This window comes from Mobula hypostoma, chromosome 1 (assembly GCF_963921235.1).
Source record: "Mobula hypostoma chromosome 1, sMobHyp1.1, whole genome shotgun sequence".
Lineage (NCBI taxonomy): Eukaryota > Metazoa > Chordata > Chondrichthyes > Myliobatiformes > Myliobatidae > Mobula > Mobula hypostoma.
Window position 1 is genome coordinate 103,097,953 of NC_086097.1, and position 20,119 is coordinate 103,118,071.

Here is a 20,119-nt window from a genome sequence, read left to right on the forward strand (position 1 = left end):
TTGGTTTTCTTTTTTATATTTGACTGCTCCGTACCCTCTCCTATGTTCTTAATCTGATCTCCCTGCTTGTTACATGGACTTGATTTTCATTCTATACTTATCTTTTTATTGGTAGGGAACTGAGTGGGTGCATACTTTACTGTTGTTAATAAGAGGAGCTATCATTCTGAAAGGTTATAACCACTTGCCTTGATTAAGCTTAATTCTCTGGAGTGGAACCCACAACCTTTTGACTTGAGTAAGAGCTGTGCACTGAACCAGACATGACATCTTAGTAATTAAGATAGAGGTTTGGGGAATAAGTTACCATAGTGAAACTAGTGAAGCACGTAATGTTAAGTTATTTCATGATGTAATTGGATGTAATTTAGACTGAAATGATTGTGGGCTGTTTAGAGCAGTTAGCAGGATGCAGCTGACATATACACACACAGGCCTGTATTTTGTTAGAGAAAATTTGCCTGATCAAATAATGTGAACGCTTAGCATGCAATTTTACAAGATTGTGGCTCCTTAGCACACTTCAAGCCTCAGGACTCAATGTTGAATTCAACAATTTATACAACCACTCTTTCTTGTTTGTGTTACAAATGGCCAATTCTATTTACATTCATCCAGACAGATAAACTATGAACAAGCATTCACCAGTTTCTCCTAATCAGCATGGACAGCATTGTGTAACCTGGGTTACTTTGATCTTCACCCTATTGCTTGTTCTTTGTTCTCTCTACTTTTACCCATCTCCTATCCCTGCTAATTGAAACACACTTGTCCTCTCACTTTTGTAATTTTGGTTGAGTTTCATGCTTGGGAAGCTGACCCGGGAGAGAATGTTTTCAATTATAATCTTTGTTTAGTTGTTTGTTCATGACCATTTAGATGGATCTTGTACAGCATTGCTGTTGACTGCTACCCAGCTCAAATGATTAGAGCACATTTAAATTGAAAGCATTTTTGTTTACAATATCACAGGAGCTTCATTATAGGAAGTTATCAGATGTAAATTACACAGATATAAGGAATGGATGTTGCAATCAAACCTAGATCTTTAAATAATCTTTTCAAACAGCTTCCACATTGGTCTGTTTGGATGATCCAAGTTCGTAGAGGTTAAGTATTTAGTTGTTGTACTTCTGATCTGCAGAACTATCTGTCCAAATCATGTCATTAAAAATTACTGCATTCAAAGGGCATAGAGACAACATACCATTTTATGCTTTTGTATACATATAAGTCGAGTGTTCAGCTGCATACTTCTCATCATATGGATTTTGGGAGACCAAAGAAATCATTTGAATCCCCTTAAGCTGAATCTTGCTGTAGTCACTGTGTTTTACCAAGTTATCACAACAGTGGCTCTAATATCCCTTGTTGTTGCATGATAACTATGTTGTAGTTCCATCGACCACTAACCCCAAAATGAAAGCTACTTGGAAGCTACTGACTGCACAAGTTTCTCCTTCATCCTGTTCTGTGATGAACACAATATTACATCTCAGTCAGATTGTAACTAGAAGGGTTTATTCATCAGTGCATTATTTCAAAGTTGTTTACCCAGTCATGGATCTTGTTGCTATATGTGGGATCTTGCTGTAGGTAAATTAGCAGCTGTGTTTTAGACAACATGGGAACATGGGAAGACTAAGAAGTATAAGATTAATATAAATGGTTGCCTGGACTCTAGGCTGAAGGGCCTTTTCCATGTAAGTCTTTTTAACCTCTGTCTGTGATCTGTGCCAATTCATTCATTAAAGCAAGAAAAACATTTTTTTTTTTAACTTTTTAGTCAAACTTTGCAATGGGCCGGTTTCCAAGCACCTGTAGAAAATGTTTCATGCTGGACTTTGGTTTGGCACGACAGTTCACGAATTCCTGTGGAGATGTTAGACCTGTAAGTATTTTTTTTGTGATTGAGTGAATGTTTAATAATTAGAGAAATCATATTTAGAAGAGATGAGTTATGCAATTGATTATACCTTTGCCATTTTGACCTTTTAAAACATTAACTTAAATTTGTCACTAAGATTTTTCGTAGTTCTGACAAACAGTCTCTAATCTGAAATGTTAACTTTGTTCCACTTTCCACACATAGAAAAAAAATGAAGATCTCAATCTATATTGAAAGAGTGGATTCATCAGCAATGGAGTGAACGTCAGAGGGATGTCATTTCATAGGTACAAATATTCCAAAATCCGAAACACTTCTGGCCTCAAGCATTTCAGATAAGGGGTGCTCAACCTGTATTTTTCAGAAAGATTCACTAGTATTTCCAGCATTTGGTTTAACATAGTCAAGTTTATTGTCACATGTGGAGTACATGTATGCCTAGATGCAATGTAAAACATATGACTCACACAACATATAAAGTAATATTACCACAAATAATAAAATGTATCCCAGAAGATCGACATTTAGCATAAGTTGCACTTACGACACAATTTTAAAAGTAAATAGTATAAAGCTACTGGCACTTCATACATGAGACCTGGATGGTGGCAGGGAGTTCAGTAGTCTCAGATCCTGGAGAAGAAGCTGTTTCCCATCCTAACAGTTCTTGTCCTAATGCTATGGTACCTTTTGCTGATGGTAGGGGGTCAAAGAGGTAGTGTCACGGATGGAAGGGATCCTTGACACTGCTAAGTGCCCTGTGTACGCAGCGCGCCTGGTAAATATTTCCAATGGGTGGATGAAAGAAAGACCCCAGTGATTCTCTCAGCAGTCCTCACAACCCTTTGTAGGGTCTTGTGGTCAGATGCCTTGCAGTTCCCATATCACATGATGGTGCAGCCGGTTAGGACACTGTCAAAGGAACTCCTGTCAAAATTGGTGAGAATGGTGGGGGAAGAGCCTCGTTCATGTCAGTCTCCACAGACACTGCTGTCTTTCTTGATAAAGAGGTATTAGTAAGGGACCAGATGAGATCGTCCATTATGTGCACTCCCAGAAACTTGGTGCTCCTAGCTCTCTCCACAGAGGAGCCACTAACGTGCAGTGAGGTGTGGTCAGCCTGCACCTTCCTAAGGTCTGCAGTCATCTCTTTGGTCTTGTCCGTGTTGGGACACAAGTTGTTATGCTCGCATTAATCTACAAGCACCTCTAACTCCTCTCTGTACTCTGTCTCGTTATCATTGTTGATGAGGCCAACCACTGTTATGTTAGCAGTGAACTTGATTTGGATCCATTCAGTCCCATTTACAATAGGCTATTACACAGTCTTTGATCTGGCTATTCTTTTCGGTAGTGGAATAAAAGGTTTTGTGGATATTAACTTTTGAAATTAACCAAACTTTTGATGTTGAAACACAGGCCTGTATAATAACTCAGTGAACTGTGGTTGGGAATCTTTTTGAAAAATACAGGTTGAGCACCCCTTATCTGAAATGCTTGAGGCCAGAAGTGTTTCGGATTTTGGAATATTTGTACCTATGAAATGACATCCCTCTGACGTTCACTCCATTGCTGATGAATCCACTCTTTCAATATAGATTGAGATCTTCATTTTTTTTCTATTTTTCATTAACTTCTGTTCATTACTTTCAGCATAGAAATTTGAATTGTTTGCCTTTCTGTTACTTCAGGTTGTTCCAACGCCATACTCCTCCGTCAGATACCTCACACTTACACCGCTGTCAAGTTTTTCCAATAGCTTGACTTTGTGTTTATAGATAACCATAAATGCTTACTCTTTTTAAAAAAAATTTCACAATTACCCATAGAGGTAATTACTGGCCTTTCTGACATATTGCACAGAGCAGAGAGCAAGTGGTCACATGGGTAATCTCGCTGAGTTATTTATTTGAGACACAGCACAGAATCGACCTTTTGGGCCGTGCTGCCCAGCGGTCGCCTCGATTTACAACCATAAGACATAGGAGCAGAATTAGGCCTTTCAGCACATTGAGTCTGCTCCGCCATTCCAGCCTAACCCTTGCCTAAACACTGGACAATCTACAATACCCAATTAACCTACCAGCCAGTATGTCTTTGGACTGTGGTAGGACACTGGAGCACCTGGAGGAAACCCATGAGGTCACTGGGAGAACATACAAACTCCTTACAAGGTAGTGTCAGGATGGTAATGCATGAAGGTATGTCTATGATGATTACTGAGAGCAAACTGGCACCAACAGGGTAGCACTCTGGGCATATGAGGTCACTTCTCAAAACTGTCTGTGGTGCGCAGATACCTGTGCTTTGCCTGGGAACCTTCCCAGCACCTTGTAGAATTTTCGATTTTTGGCATCATGTCAGTGCTCAAAAAAAAAACAACAAATTGGATTTTGGACATTTTTGTGTTTTCGCATAAGGGTTATCTCTTGATATTTAATACTGCTGATCTCTGACTATTTTTGTTCTTCTGAGTGTTTTTAATTGGAATAACTGCCAAAAATATAAGGCTATAAAGAGATTGTAGAGGGGATCTAAGCCAGTCCTTTTTCACCTAGAGAGTGGTGAGTACCTGGCATGTACTGTTGGAGACTGGTAGCAGCAGGGTTGCCAATATCATTTAAGAAGTGACTCGCCAAGCACTTGATTACCCAGGCACTGAAGATTACCCAGCGAGGGCTGGGAGAAGGGATTAATACAGATGGGTGCCTGTGGTCAGCATGGACATCATGGGCTGAATGACCCATTTCCATGCTGTATGATTCTGACTCCACGATGTAAAGTGTTTTTTTTTACTGATTGGGTTTTGCTTTGCAAGCCTGTGTACCAAATGGGATGTATTTTTGTTCTTTCCTTTCTGTTATCCTACTATCCTTGAGACTAGATGGGCCAAAGGGCTGGTTTCTGTGCTGTACTTTTCTATGACCCTATACTTTGGTCCTCAGTAATTTTCTGAGTTAAATGAGTGTGTACAATCTCAACTTTCCTACTCTGAGCTTAAATCGACTATGCAGGACAAGGACCACATGAGAAATTACCTCTACTTCTGTCCAGCTACCAGAACAGCCACTATCAATTTCTTTACTGTTTCCTTGCACCAAGCTAAGTGACACTAATACTGGGAATGTAAAACTGTTCTATTCGAATGGACAAGCTATCATAGATGGGGAAAGACTACATGTCTGGCCATTAATTCCCAGTCTAGCATCCAACCTTAATTTAAAATACTTTCTGAATCACCATTATTTAATTTCAGACATTTCTTTCACTGTGAACTGCATACAAATCAAGTGAAATAAACTTGTATAATTATTTAGGTTTGTATTAGCACTAAGATTTAATATTTTATAAATGTTGATCATGTGCTACTTGAACTTACCCACCTGTAATTCTTTAATGCCTTAGCTCATTGATTGCAGTCAATTCCAGCCACATCCCAGTTGTAAACATGCTCCAGACCTAGCCATGTTCCAAATGAGCTGCAGCAATTACATTTGTCCCAAAAGATGAGAAATTGTCCGGGTATTTGTTGTTACCAAAAACAATTCAAACCCAATAGTCAATCACTGTCCAAGTTCCCTATCATGTCATTAGTAAAATGATAGGAGGTGGCAGCATTAGTCCCACCACCATTTATATGGCTAGAAGTGAGGACGTGTGATTATAATTCTGCAGTTCTGTGTTTGTACGAAAAGATGAGACAAAGATCAGGCTTTGGAAAACAGAATGCACACTAAATCTTTGCTAGGTAACAGTTGTTATTAAGAGAGTCTCAGCAGTTCCCCTCGACATAATTAAATTTGCTATCACAATGAGCATTGTGAAAGTCACTAGTAATCAGATCCATGAAAGGAAATTGGAAAAACTGATGTTGAAAATCTGAAATAAAAGCAGAAAGTTCTATGAAAACTATACGTTAATACCGTATCTGCAGAACAAAAAGCAGTTAATGTATTAGCTCTGCGACCTTAGTAAGAATTTGAATACGCCAGCACAAAGTGGAGAACTGGCATAAATTCAATGGACATAATGTGCTTACAAGACTAGGCCAAAGATTAGGCATTCTTTTGAGAATGATTCATTTCCTGACTTCCCAAAGCTTTCCCTCACTTTTGGAGTTATGATGAAGCACTTTCTACTTGCCTGGATGAATTCAATTCCAACAACATGTGAAGATCAACACCATCCATCACTCCACCACAAAGCTGGCAATTTTAAGTATCTGTTGACTGATATGTGAAGGATAAAATATTTTACTAGCACAGGTAAAAGATGGATGATGTGACCTTGTCTGAATAAAGGAAATTAATTTGTTGGTACAGATCTGCTTGTCTTTTAAAAAAAACTTGCAAAAAAATCAAAAGCGAGATGTAGAGTGTTCATTTACTCCTTTTCCTTGTGATATCAATACGTTAGAATCAAGACTATTGAGTAAATTGAAGAATAATAATTATTTTGTAATACCCTGCAGAAATCGATCTTTTGTATCTACTTCAGTATTTTATATCTGAATGGTTCTAGGGAGCAAATAGATTTCAAAGTGTCAACCTTTGTCATTTATATTGTTTCTCTTTGTTTCAGTAACTCTGTTTCCCATGGTATAATTATTCACATTTTCAGTTGTGGATTCCACAACTGTCAAATGTTTCAACACTAGAAGGATGCTGGTTGGAAAGGTTGTGTTTAATGCAACAGTCATAAAAACAAAGCATCACATGCTGCCATAATTTATCTTTTATTTCAATGAATGTGTTTACTAGCAGTTATTTATTGTGGTTGTGTAGTTTTGGTTTCTCCTGGAGATAGTGGTGTCCAACTTTGCAAAGGCAAGAAAATGCTCCAGCAGTAGAAACAATTCCATTCATAAGCAGTAATGTTGTAGAATATATTTTCTTTACTGTCCTGAAAGGTCTTCTCATTAGTTTTTGTATTCCAATCTGATGACCAGCAGTTATTTCATAAACAATTTGCTAACTTTTACATTTTATTTTCATCTTGCTTCATTTTGTGATGATTGAGCTTTAAACCTCTGTCTCAATCAAGCATATAGAAATGACCTTTCGAGTAATCCTGCACAGTCGTACTTTTTAGCATTTAATATAATGTAGGGAATAACTGTTCTGCTTTAATCAAACATTTTGCTGTAGATTTAGCCATTCAAAATTCTTGGAAGGAATGCTGCATTAACATTTGTGTGGTAATTTAAATGCTATTTCTAGAATTTAGAATTTACTTAAGTTTTGTGTAACGCTCAGGGCTATCGGCTCGTGTTTGTCTAGGGGAAACCCCATCTGCCGCCAAACCGTGTCTCACGTTTGTGTAGTTACTGTATAATGCACCCTAGCACAAACTGACACATCAAATACCAGATAGCACACAATGTACGATTTACAGATTACACTTTATAAATCTTACTGGAACTATGTAATTAATAGAGATACAATATAAAAGGAAAGTAAAAGGCGCCAAACTTATCAGAGTTCACCCACTTCGTGCACAACAGTTGGAGCTCAATTAATGGGGTGTTCTTTCCACCATTCAATCTCCTCAACCCGGCGCCTGGGACCAACCACGGTGGTTGACCAGAGCGCGTGCAGCACGTCCTTCCTCTTCAGTTCTCCTCCCGAAAACCTGTGCACTGACCCAGGTTCCCACACATACAGATAGAATAACATAGCTTCCATTGGTTAGTTCCTCCGTTATCTATAACTATAACCCAAACATTTCAACTACAGACAACATTACCTCATAGTTAACATTACAAAGATGCCATTTCATAATTAGCAGTTAACATTACAGTCAATATTACTAAGAACCCTACAATTACATCCATCCCACAACGTGAGAGAGTAAAAATCTTCGCATTATGACTCTGTCGCAATGTACAGATATGTGAATTTAGAAGTCGAATGGCTTGTAGAAAGAAGCTGTCCCGTAGCCTGTTGGTCCTGGCTTTAATGCTGCGGTAGAGTTTGCCAGATGGAAATAGCTGGAACAGTTTATGGTTGGGGTGACTAGTGTCCCCAATGATCTTCCAGACCTCCTTTCTGCACCTGCTGCTATGAGTGTCCTCAATGGAGGGAAGTTCACTATTTTCAACAGGTAAATACAAATGTTAGTAATTGTAAATGTCTTTATCATTAAACAAAGGTGAAGATCTTGTAAATCAATGCTATGCAATTGGACAAAAAAAAATGCCATGCCATGGGTTAAAGTCGGCTGCTTTTTTTTTTAGTGCTTGTTGATTTATGCAGTACAAATTTTGCTTCTAAAGTTTGTACAATGTCAAGTGCAGTATTTTGTTGACTACGCGGGAGGAGGCGGTTGCAGACAAACAGCATAGAAATTGGCTATTTGGCCTACCATGTCCTTGTGACCAGTAGGCACAAAACTGTATTAATCCCATCTTTCAACACTTGGTCCTTAGCTTTTTATGCCTTGATGATTTAATTGCTCATCTAACCACTTCAAAACGTTTCAAAATTTACCTCTTAAGTTGTGTCAAAGTGCATAGCATAGTGTTTAGCACAATGCTTTTCAGTACAGGTGACCCAGGTTCAATTCCTGGCACTGTTTATAAGGAGTTTGTATGTTCTCCCTGTGACAGCATGTGTTTCCTCCCATAATCTCAAATCCGTCCTGGTTAGTAGGTTAATTGGTCATTGTAAATTGACCATCTGGGCAGCATGGCTTGAAGGGCTTGAAGGGCCGGAAGAGCCTGTTCCATGCTACACCTCAATGAATAATGTGCAAAAAGAAGACAGTACTTAAAACATTTTGTTTACTTGTGCTTGCTTCTCACAGGTTCACCACCTTTGTCCAATGGGTACTGCATGTAAATACAAGCTCTTGACATAAAAGGGAATTACTGTGCAAATACATTAAGAAAGAAATAATAAATGAGCAATAAATATCAAGAACATGAGAAAATGAGAAAATCCTTGAAAGTGAGTACATTGATTGGGAATATTTCAATGATGGGACAAGAGAAGTTGAGTGAAGTTATCCCCTTTGGTTCAAGAGGCTGATGGTTGAAGGATAGTAACTGTTTCTGTACTTGGTGATGTGAGTCCCACCTTCCTGATGGGAACAGTGAAAAGAGAACATGTCCTGGGTGGTGGGGGCCTCTAATGATGGATGCTGCTTTCCTGCAACAGTGTTTCATGTAGCTGTGCTCAGTAGTGGGGAGAGCCTTACCCATGATAGACTGGGCTGTATCCACTACTTTTTGTAGGATTTTCCACTCAATGGCAATGATGTTTTCATACCAGGCTGTGATGCAGTCAGCCAGTGTACTCTACACTACACATCTATAATAGTTCGTCAGAATTTTAGATGTCATGGCAAATCTCCATAAACTCCGAAGAAAAGCTGTGCTTTCTTGATAATTGCATATGTACTGGGCCTAGGACAGGTCCTTTGAAATAATAACACCGAGGAATTTTAAGTTACTGACTCTCTGCACCTCTGATTCTCAGCGAACTGGCTCATGGACCTCTGGTTTCCTTCTCCTGAAGTCAATACTCAGCTCCTTGGTCTTGCTGACATTGAGTAAGAGGTTGTTGTTATGGTACCACTCAGTCAGATTTTCAGTCTCCCTCCTATATGCTTATTCATCGCCATCTTTGATTTGGCTTACGACGATGGTGTTGTCGGCAAATTTGAATGTGGTATTGGAGCTGTGCTTAGCCACACAATCATAAGTATAAAACGAGTAGAGCAGGGGGTTAAGTGCACAGCCCCGTGGTGCACCTGTGCTGATGGAGATCATTGAGGAGATGTAGTTGCCAATCCAACTGACTGGGGTCTACAAGTGAGGAAATCAAGGGTTCAATTGCACAAAGAGGTATTGAGGCCAAGGTATTGAGCTTATTGATTAGTTTTGAGGGGATGTTGATATTGATTGCTGAGCTGTAATCAATAAAGATCAAACTTATGTATGCACCCTTGCTGTCCAGATGTTCCAGAGTTGAACAGAGAGCCAATTAGATGGCATCTGCTGTGTACCCGTTGCTCTGTTAAGCAAATTGGAACAATCTAAATCTTTTCTCAGGCAGGTGTTGATATGTTTCATCACCAGCCCCTCAAAGCATTTAATCACTGAGGACACAAGTGCAATTGGGCGATTGTCATTGAGGCAGATCAGCACGCTCTTCTTGGGCATTGGTATAATTGAGCCTGCTTGGAGCAGGTGGGTACCTCAGACTGCTGAAGCGAATGGTTCTCACTTTGTATGGACTTGCTTTCAAGGACTCTCATGTTCTTGATGTTTATTGCTAATTATTTCTTTTTTTCCTTTTGTATTTGCACACTGATTGTTTGTCGCCCTTTTGTTATGGTCTTTCACTGATTCTTGCATAGTTCTTGGATTTACTGAGTATGCCCACAAGAAAACAAATCTCAGGGTTGTATATGGTGACATGCGTACTTTGTTAAAAAATTTACTTGGAACTTTTAAACTTTATCCTTGCATGTAAACTTTGAAAAAATTCTTTATTGGTATAGGAGCCCTCTCAGATTAATGAGAACAAGATGGGAATATTGGTTTGAATGGCGGATTGAATGTGATGTTATTGACTCATAAAGTGGGCTTGAGAATTTCAGTGGCGTACTCTTGATGTTTGTGTTTTTTGATTAAAACTGAATCTCTAAGGTTGATCTAAACAAACAAAATGTACCATTGTATGCCCAATGCTTCATAAAGCTACACACCAATACACTTCGTTTTTTTTGAGGTTGTCCTGAAATAGTCTAACAGTCATCTCATCTGGAGCTGCACCAGACTGCTGCTGTGTTGATGCCTTCCCTTGCAGTGTGGCATCTCATGAGCATACAGAGACATACTAAGTGAATTCCTTTTCCTTATTGCCACAAGATCCATATCCTCTCCTGGCCTTGTAGTCTAAGAGCATGAATACGTTGCCAGCAGAGAGGCTGAAAATTCAGTGTTAAAGGATTGCATAATCTGCATTTGCATTGAATTTCAGCGTTTAGTTCAATTATTTTAAAATGTACTATTGGCAACAGATGGTGCAAATTAGAATTTCTGTTTACTCAGCTGAAATATAATATAGTTAGATCTTGGTTGGCAGTCTGATGCTGACGAATAGGCCCAACAAATCTATGTTCCTGCTAGGTGAACAGTTTTAACCCTATCAGTCCCATATAAAAGGACATTTTATTAAGCTCTCAGTTCTGGATCCAATTAGCTAGAGTGGAAGAAGCTCAGAAGAACAGATTGTGCTTTAAGTAGACGATTGACTTCCAGTCTGATTTTGAAATGGTCATCGAGGCCAGTGTACGACTGTGAATTCTTAGACAGATAGGGCAGTTATGCCTGATGAGTTGGATGGGTGCTTTGTGGAGCAGTCTGGACCATCCAACATTTTCAAATGTCTCTTTGAGCTTCTACTGCATGGTCTTGGTTGTCAATTCTAAATGCCTCTGCTTTAAGCAGTCATTGAGACTTTGAGCATGCCAAGAGATGATGGGTATCGTGCATTTCTTCAGAAGGACTTTTAATCTGCGAGTCTGTTCTTCAATTCATCTGATAAACTACTTCTATGGCAAAACTCAGAGTGCCTTTTCCAGTAGTCTGATGTCAGGGACTGTGTAAGAAAAACTTGCCACCTAGATGACCTTTGCTTTGAGTCAATTTGGGACTTTTTCTTTCATCTTCAAGGCATTATTTAAATGTTCACCCTCTAAGCTGCTCTGCAGGTTGAAAATTTCACCTTTGCAAAATCCACAAGGAATGATTGTTCAGGTTCTTTATTTCCAATGAATTAATCATTTTGAATTGCAAAAAGAAACTCAATTGAGGCTGAAATTAGGCATTAAAATGTAAATAATCTATCACAAGGACACTCAGCAAGATGACTTCAAATAAAAGAAATAGAAACTGAAGGCGAATAGGATTGAAGGTCCCTTGAGCTATTTTCATTTGTGCTTGATTAGTTAAAGTGCATTTGCTGAGCTTACTTATTAGGCAATGCCAGGGTGGAAATCAGTCATTTGCCTCTATCGGATTAATTTAGAAGCAAATAATGGACACATTTGGAGCTGTGTCAATTTTGATGGAGGTGCTACCAGAGTTCATTAGTGCATTAGTTCTGCTCTGGCGTTAACTGAAATACTTAGTTGTCACTTCTTCCTCATTTGAAAAGAATATATAGTTTCACAAAAGGTTCATTCTATTTTCCTTCTGATTTTTTCCAGCCTCGGGTGGTGGCAGGGTTCAGAGGCACAGTGCGCTATGCATCAATTAATGCACATAAAAACCGGGTAAGTAATGATGTTTTATGAAAGGTTAATTATATACAAACATAAATATGCTGACAATATTTTGAACACATATGTTGTCTTTTATTTCTCCATAATTGGTGCTAATGTGGAAAGACTAGAACCAGTGATGGCTTTCTCTGAACTCATCATGGTACTTAATGACTAAAACTCCAAGTTTCTTCTGAAAATGGAAGTTGTAAGAAATGCACATAATTTAACAATGTTCACTTTTTCCATTCCAAAACTCTGAGGGACAGATAGCTGTATCGGTCAGGAGGAGTGTAACTTGGAGGTGTTTATGTCCCAAGTTGTTGCTCTTAGCTGTTATTTGGCAGAGAAGCTGAGGGCTGAGGTAAGATGCTGTAGCAATAACCTCTGAACATATGATCCCCACTGAAAGTGCGTCCTGAAACCTTGCAGACATATCTTTCACGTTACCAGGACTCTGAACTCTTGACATCACACCTTTAGGGGCTTCCCACTTTGCAGATACTTACTGCAATCTTGGCCAGTCAACCTCTGCAACATCTCACTTAATGGTTCCAAAATTTGCTCTGTCCCAGTTCAGGACCTTCACCTGAACTGGTTATATCCTTCATTACAATTTGTAAAAATTAATATACTTATGGTCACTGCCTTCAAAGGGCCAGTTGACAGGCTCTTCTACTTGCCCTACCTCATTTTCCAGGAGAAGGTCCACTGTAGGCCCTTCTATATATTGATCAAGGATACTTTCTTAGACACATTTTACAAATTCCACTTTGATCCATTTACACTATGGATGGCCCAACCACATTTGGGAAAGTTAAAATCTCCCACCAATATTGCTCTATTATGTTTACAACTAGTTGCATTCTTTCATAAATATCTGCCGTTATAATTCCTGCGGACTAATGGGGATCCTAAAATACAAAACCATCAGAGCAACTATTCCCTTCTTGTTTCTAAGTTATGCCTATATGTCATCACTGGATAATTCCTCAAGAATATCCTTTCTAGGGACCATTGCTATGACCTTTTTCATCAAGGAAGTAGCTCCCTCTCCTTTCTTAATTGCACCTCAACTTGCCTCACATTTATAGCATCCATCTCTTGGAACATTAAGCTGCTAATCCTGCTCTTTCCTCAGCCACATTTCTGCTATGGCTAGATTTCCAGCATCTGCAGTTGTTTTATTTTGCTTTTAGTTGCAAAACAAACTTTGCAACTTAACTGAAAATGTAAAGCATTAAATTATAAAAGTTCTAATTCAAAGTTATTTTAAAGAATACATTTGACACATGCATTTCCTAATTAGACCAAAAGCGTTAATTGCAATTGGGAATTTATAGAAGATTTATAATATTCGAAACTGAAATATAAATATTGGTCAGCTTTTAAGAATTATCTGTTAGATAGTGGACAGCCAGAGATGTTTTCCCAGGTTGGGAATGGCTAATACAAGGGGCCGTAATTTTAAGGTGATTGGTAGAAAGTATAGAGGGGATGTCAGAGGTAAGTTCTTTTCACAGAGAATGGTGGGTGCTTCGAGTGCCCCACCAGGAGTGATGGTAGAGGCAGATACAGTAGGACATTGAAAAAACTCTTTGACAGGCATATGGATGATAGAAAAATGGACAGTTAGGTTAGGAGGGTAGCTTTAGATTGATCTCAGTGTTGTTCTAAATATATACAGTGGTGCTAGAAAGTTTGTGAACCCTGTAGAATTTTCTCTATTTCTGCATAAATATGACCTAAAATGTGATCAGATCCTCACACAAGTCCTAAAGCTAGATAAAGCGAACCCAGTTAAATAAATGATACAAAAACTTATATCTGTTCATTTATTTATTGAGGAAAAATGATCCAGTATCCAATGATCCAATATGGGAAAAGTATGTGATCCTCTGAGGAGGTAATGACTTTGACCAAAGCTATTTGGAGTCGGGTGTTCCAGTCAATGGGATGAGATTGGAGGTGTGGGTTGTCAAGGTACCCTGTTCTATATTAAAAAAAAAGACACTCAAAAGTCAGATTACTGACAGAGACTGCTCTTCTCAGGAAAGATCTGTTTATATGCACTATGCCTCAATCAAAACAACTTTCAGAGGACCTTAGCAAAAGAATTGTAGAGATGCATGAAACTGAAAAAGGCGTTTCTAAAGACCTGAATGTTCATCAGTCCACAGTAAGAGAAGCTGTCTACAAAAGGAGGAAATTCAGTACTGTTGCTACTCTCACTAGGAGTGGGCATCCTGCAAAGATGACACCAAGAGCACACCGTGCAATGCTGAAGCAGGTGAAACAGAACCCAAGGGTAACAGCAAAACTTGAAGTCTCTTGTTTATGTGTCCACTATAAGAAAAACAATGAACAACAATGGTGTTCATGGAAGGACACGACTGCTCTCCAAAAAATGTTGCTGCTCATCTCAAATTTACTAAAGACCACCTCGATGTTCCACAATTCTTCTGGGACAATGTTCCGTGGACAGATGAGACAGAAGTTGAACATTTTGGCAGAAATGCACATACTTTATACTTTATTGTCGCCAAACAATTGGTACTAGAATGTACAATCATCACAGCGATATTTGATTCTGCGCTTCACACTCCCTGGGTTACAAATATTAAATATTTAAAAATATTAAAAATAGTTAAAATTAGTAAATATTAAAAATTTAATTTATAAATCAGAAATAGAAAATAGAAAAATGGAAAGTAAGGTAGTGCAAAAAAAACCGAGAGGCAGGTCTGGATATTTGGAGGGTACGACCCAGATCCGGGTCAGGATCCATTCAGCAGTCTTATCACAGTTGGAAAGAAGCTGTTCCCAAATCTGGCCGTATGAGTCTTCAAGCTCCTGAGCCTTCTCCCGGAGGGAAGAGGGACGAAAAGTGTGTTGGCTGGGTGGGTCGTGTCCTTGATTATCCTGGCAGCACTGCTCCAGCAGCGTGCAGTCTAAAGTGAGTCCACGGATGGAAGATTGTTTTGTGTGATGTGCTGTGCCGTGTTCACGATCTTCTGCAGCTTTTTTCGGTCTTGGACAGGACAACTTCCATACCAGGTTGTGATGCACCCTAGAAGGATGCTTTCTACGGTGCATCTATAAAAATTAGTGAGGGTTTTAAGGGACAGGCCACATTTCTTTAGTTTTCTCAGGAAGTAAAGGCACTGGTGGGCCTCCTTGACAGTGAACTCTGCTTGGTTGGACCAAGTCAGGTCATTTGTGATATTGACCTTGAAGAACTTAAAGCTTTTGACCTGTTCCACTTGTGCACCACCGATGTAAGTTGGGTCGTGCGTTCCGCTACTCCTTCTGAAGTCAACAACGAATTCCTTCGTCTTGCTGATGTTGAGGGATAGGTTATTGTCATCGCACCATGCCACCAGGTTCTTAATTTCCTCTCTGTACTCAAACTCGTCATTACCCGAGATACGGCCTATAGTTGTTGTGTCATCAGCAAATTTGTATATTGAGTTTGATGGAATCTTGGCTACAGAATCATGGGTGTACAGTGAGTACAGCAGGGGGCTGAGTACACAGCCTTGTGGGGCACCGGTGCTCAGAGTGATTGTAGAGGAGAGCTTGTCCCCTATTTTTTACAGCCTGGGTCCTGTCTGTGAGGAATTTGAAGATCCAGCTGCAGATCTGAGTGTTAAGGCCCAGGTTCCGGAGCTTAGGAATCAGTTTATTTGGAATGATGGTATTAAAGGCAGAGCTATAGTCAATGAAAAGGAGCCTTACGTATGCGTCTTTATTCTCCAGGTGTTCTAAGGAGGAATGTAGGGCCAGAGAGATGACATCTGCCATTGACCTGTTGCTCCGGTAGGGGAATTGCAAAGCATCGAGGTTGACCGGTAGGCTGTGGTTGATGTGTGCCATATCCAATCTCTCAAAGCACTTCATAGCAATTGATGTCAGAGCCACAGGTCGATAGTCATTCAGGCATGCCACCTTGCTCTTCTTCTTCTCAACATTGTTATGTTTGAAGGAAAAAGGGCATTGCATGCCAACACCAAAAGCACAATCCCAACTGTGAAGCATGGTGGAAGGAGCATAATGGTTTGGAGCTGCTTTGTTGCCTCTGGGCCTGAACAACTTGCAATCGTTGAGGGAGCAATGAATTAAAAATTGTATCAAGGCACCTTCCAGGAGAACGTCAGGGTAGCAGTCCGTCACCTGAAGCTTAATAGAAGTTGGATAATGCAACAATACAATGAGCTGAAAAGACAACTGAATGGTTTAAAAAGTAGAACATTTGTGTTTTGGATTGTCTGAGTCAAAGTCCTAACATTAATCCTATAGAAATGTTGTGAAAGCACTTGAAGCAAGTAGTTCATGCAAGGAAGCCTACCAACATCCCAGAGATGAAGCAGTTTTGTAGGGAGGAACGGCCTCAGATTCCTCCAAGCCAATGTGCAGGACTGATCAACAATTACCAGAAATGTTTGGTTGAAGCTATTGCTGTACAAGGGGTCACACCATTTATTGAAAGCAAAGGTTCACATTTTTTCCAACAAAAATATGTAATATTGGATCATTTTTCCTCAATAAAGAAATTAACAAGTGTAATTTTTTTGTGTTATTTATTTAATTGTGTTCTCTTTATCTAGTTTTAGGACTTGTGTGAAGATCTGATCACATTTTAGGTCATATTTATGCAGAAATAGAGAAAATTCTACAGAGTTCACAATCATTCTAGCACCACTGTACAACTATTTTATAGTCCAAAACTAGACTATTACCTGATGTGGAAAAGAAAATCTCTAGCTGGCATAGAATCATGGCATGAAAGGCCTTGATGGAATAGATGTGGAGAGGATATTTCCAATGGCGGGAGAGTCTAGGACAAGAGGCGTGGCTTCAGAGTAGAAGGTGAATAGGAGGGAAGATATATCAGCCATAATTGAATGGCAGAGCAGATGATGGACCGAATGGCCCAAATCTGCTCTTGTGTCTTATGGTTTAAATATAGTTCCTTTCGTGCCCCAAATGTGATGAGAGCTTTTGCTCATTCATAGCTGACTTAGCAAATATTTTTGCAATTCCTCATATGAAGCTGGCTGCTATGGGTATGGACAGATGTTTGGAGGTCTAAGATCTGTTCTAAAACAGTATAGAATAATGCATTCAGTTGAAAGAAAAAGTTTGTGAACCCTTTGCAATTACCTGGTTTTCTGCATTAATTACTCATAAAATGTGGTTTTCATTTTGATTTTCATCTAAGTCACAATAATAGCAAACACAATCTGCCTAAACTAATACAACACAAACAACTATACTACTTCTCGTCAATACTGAGTACGCCATTTAAACAATTGCATCCTAGGTTCAAAAAAGTATGTAAACCTCTGGGATAATGCCTTCTGCAAAAGCTTTTTGGAGTCAGGTGTTGCAGTCAATGAGATGAGATTGGAGGTGTGGGTTGTAGAGGTGCCCTGCCCAATGAAAAGGACACACAGTCAGGTTACTGACGGAGCCTGCATTTCTCGAGAATGAGCTGTTTATGTGCACTATGCCTCAATCAAAACAACTTTCAGAGGACCTTAGAAGAAGAATTGTCAGGATGCATGAAGCTGGAAAAGGCTGCAAAAACATTTCTAAAGACCTGAGTGTTCATCAGTCCGCAGTAAGAGAAATTGTCTACAAAAGGAGGAAAATCAGTACTGTTGCTACTGTCCCGAGGAGTGGGCATTCTGTGAAGTTGACACCAAGAGCACACCGTGCAGTGGTGAAGCAGGTGAAAGAGAACCCAAAGGTAACAGCAAAAGACCTGCAAAAATCTCTTGAACTTACTGTTTATGTGTGCACTATAAGAAAAACACTGAACAACAATGGTGTTCATGGAAGGACACCACTGCTCTCCAAAAAACATTGCTGCACATCTCAAGTATGCAAAAGACCACTTGGATGTTCCACAATTCTTCTGGGACAATGTTCTGTGGACAGATGAGACAAAAGTTGAACTTTTTGGCAGAGAAGCAAATTGCTATGTTTGGAGGAAAAAGGGCACTGCACACCAACACCAAAACCTCATCCTAACTGTGAAGCACGGTGGAAGGAGCATCATAGTTTGGGGTTACTTTGCTGTCTCAAGGCCTGGACAGCTTGCAATCATTGAGGGAACAATGAATTAAAAATTATACAGGAGAGTGTTAGGCCAGTGATTCACCACGTGAAGCTTAATAGAATTTAGATGATGCAACAAGACAATGATCTGAAACATGACAGTAAATCAACCACAGTATGGTTTAAAGGAGAAAATTCATGTTTTGGAATGACCAAGTCAGAGTGCAGGCCTTAACCCAATTTTGATGCTGTGGCTTGACCTGAAGAGGGTTGTCCATGCAAGGTATCCCAGAAATATTGATGATCTGAAACAGTTTTGTATTGAAGAATGGTCTCAAGTTCCTCTTCACTGTTATGCAAGTCTGATCAGCAGCTACAGGAAACATTTGGAGGAGGTTATTGCTGCTAAAGGAGGTTCTACCAGTTTTTAAATACAAGATTCACATTCTTTTCTCATCCTGGACTGTGAATGATTAGACAATGTGTTCAATAGAGACATGAAAAGTACAATTGTTTGTGTGTTATTAGTTTAGGCAGATTGTGTTTGTCTATTATTGTGACAGATGAAGATGAGACCACATTTTATGAGTAATTAATGCAGAAAACCAGGCAACTGCAAAGGGTTCACAAACTTCTTGCAACTGTATGTCAAAGAAGTGACTGATGACAGATTATTCAGTGCTAAATAAACTTGTCAGTAAATATCTGTTATGATTCTAATAAATAGCAGGCATCAAATCATGTGTCAGATCATTCTTTCACTGTAGCCAATGGTTGTGCATATATTGTGTAAGACTATGGATGAGGCTTGTTATCTCCTACGACGACTATACTCCGCATTTGTGTACTTAGCATATCTGAATCCAAAAATCTTGTTTTGAATAAAGTTTTAACTTTTGATTAATGTTGTTTTAGAAAATATGAATAGTTTTGCATCACTATTTGGTCTGATAGCATTTTCTACTTGTATTAGATTCAAGATAACACTTTTATAGTTTCATACCTGTCACATACAAAGGTATAAGGACTATTGGATAGCACTTAATTTTAATAAATTTTCAGACCATAGCATTTCTCTCATGAAATATATAAACCCTTCTATGATCAGTTCATGCATTATTGATCTGGTACTGATCATGGAGTCATATCATATAGAAAAAGACCCTTCAGTCCGACTGATCCATGCTGACCAAGACAACCATCTAAGCTAGGTCCTATTACCTTTATTTGGCTCATATGACTCTCAATTTTCCTATCCATGTACCTGTCCAAGTATCTTTTAAATGTTGTTAATATCCCTACCTCACTTTCTCTGGCTCCTCATTCCATATGTAGATCAGCCTCTGAGTGAGCAAATTTCCCTCACGATATATTTGGATTACATTGTACAATCTTACTGGAGAGAGAGGCAGATACAAATGGGTAATTATTTGGCAATCCAACCCAGCAACAGTAAGCTTCTGTCTGATGGACAATAGTTGAGAGGCTTCTTTATTGGGCACTGAATCATGGATTCTGAACCAGTGAACAGCCACTGCACAATGAAGATGCATTACTCAGCTACAACTCTTCACAAATAAATCGAGCAAGACCAGCCTCAGAAAATAAATTGCTCTTCAAGTGGAGATCACATTATTCTGACAGTCACTTGCGAGACACCATGCACCATTGGATCTATATTGCAGTGCAATTTTTTTTTGCTCTTCTCTACCTCAACTCTACAAAAAAAAAGGATGATGGGCATCTGCAGATTCTGTCATAATGGTTGAATTTCATGCAAAGCTTTGGCTAGCCAGCCTAGTTATGAGAGTCGCAAAACTAGATATAATACTTTTAACCATTAGAATGGGTGAAGACTAAAGGTGTCAGATTTACTGGTTGAAATAGTGAAGAGTG

General features: G+C 39.2%; 1 protein-coding gene across 3 annotated transcripts in view; it reads left to right on the forward strand.

The window, feature by feature from the left end:
* The window catches only part of LOC134349599 (tau-tubulin kinase 2-like), a 350,526-nt gene that overhangs the window by 167,582 nt on the left and 162,825 nt on the right, over nucleotides 1-20,119 (forward strand). For all 3 annotated transcript variants that reach the window (XM_063054164.1, XM_063054174.1, XM_063054168.1), the window contains exons 6-7: nucleotides 1,787-1,891; nucleotides 12,107-12,172. In XM_063054164.1, the coding sequence (XP_062910234.1) occupies nucleotides 1,787-1,891; nucleotides 12,107-12,172 (171 nt within the window). The remainder of the gene's footprint in view (nucleotides 1-1,786; nucleotides 1,892-12,106; nucleotides 12,173-20,119) is intronic.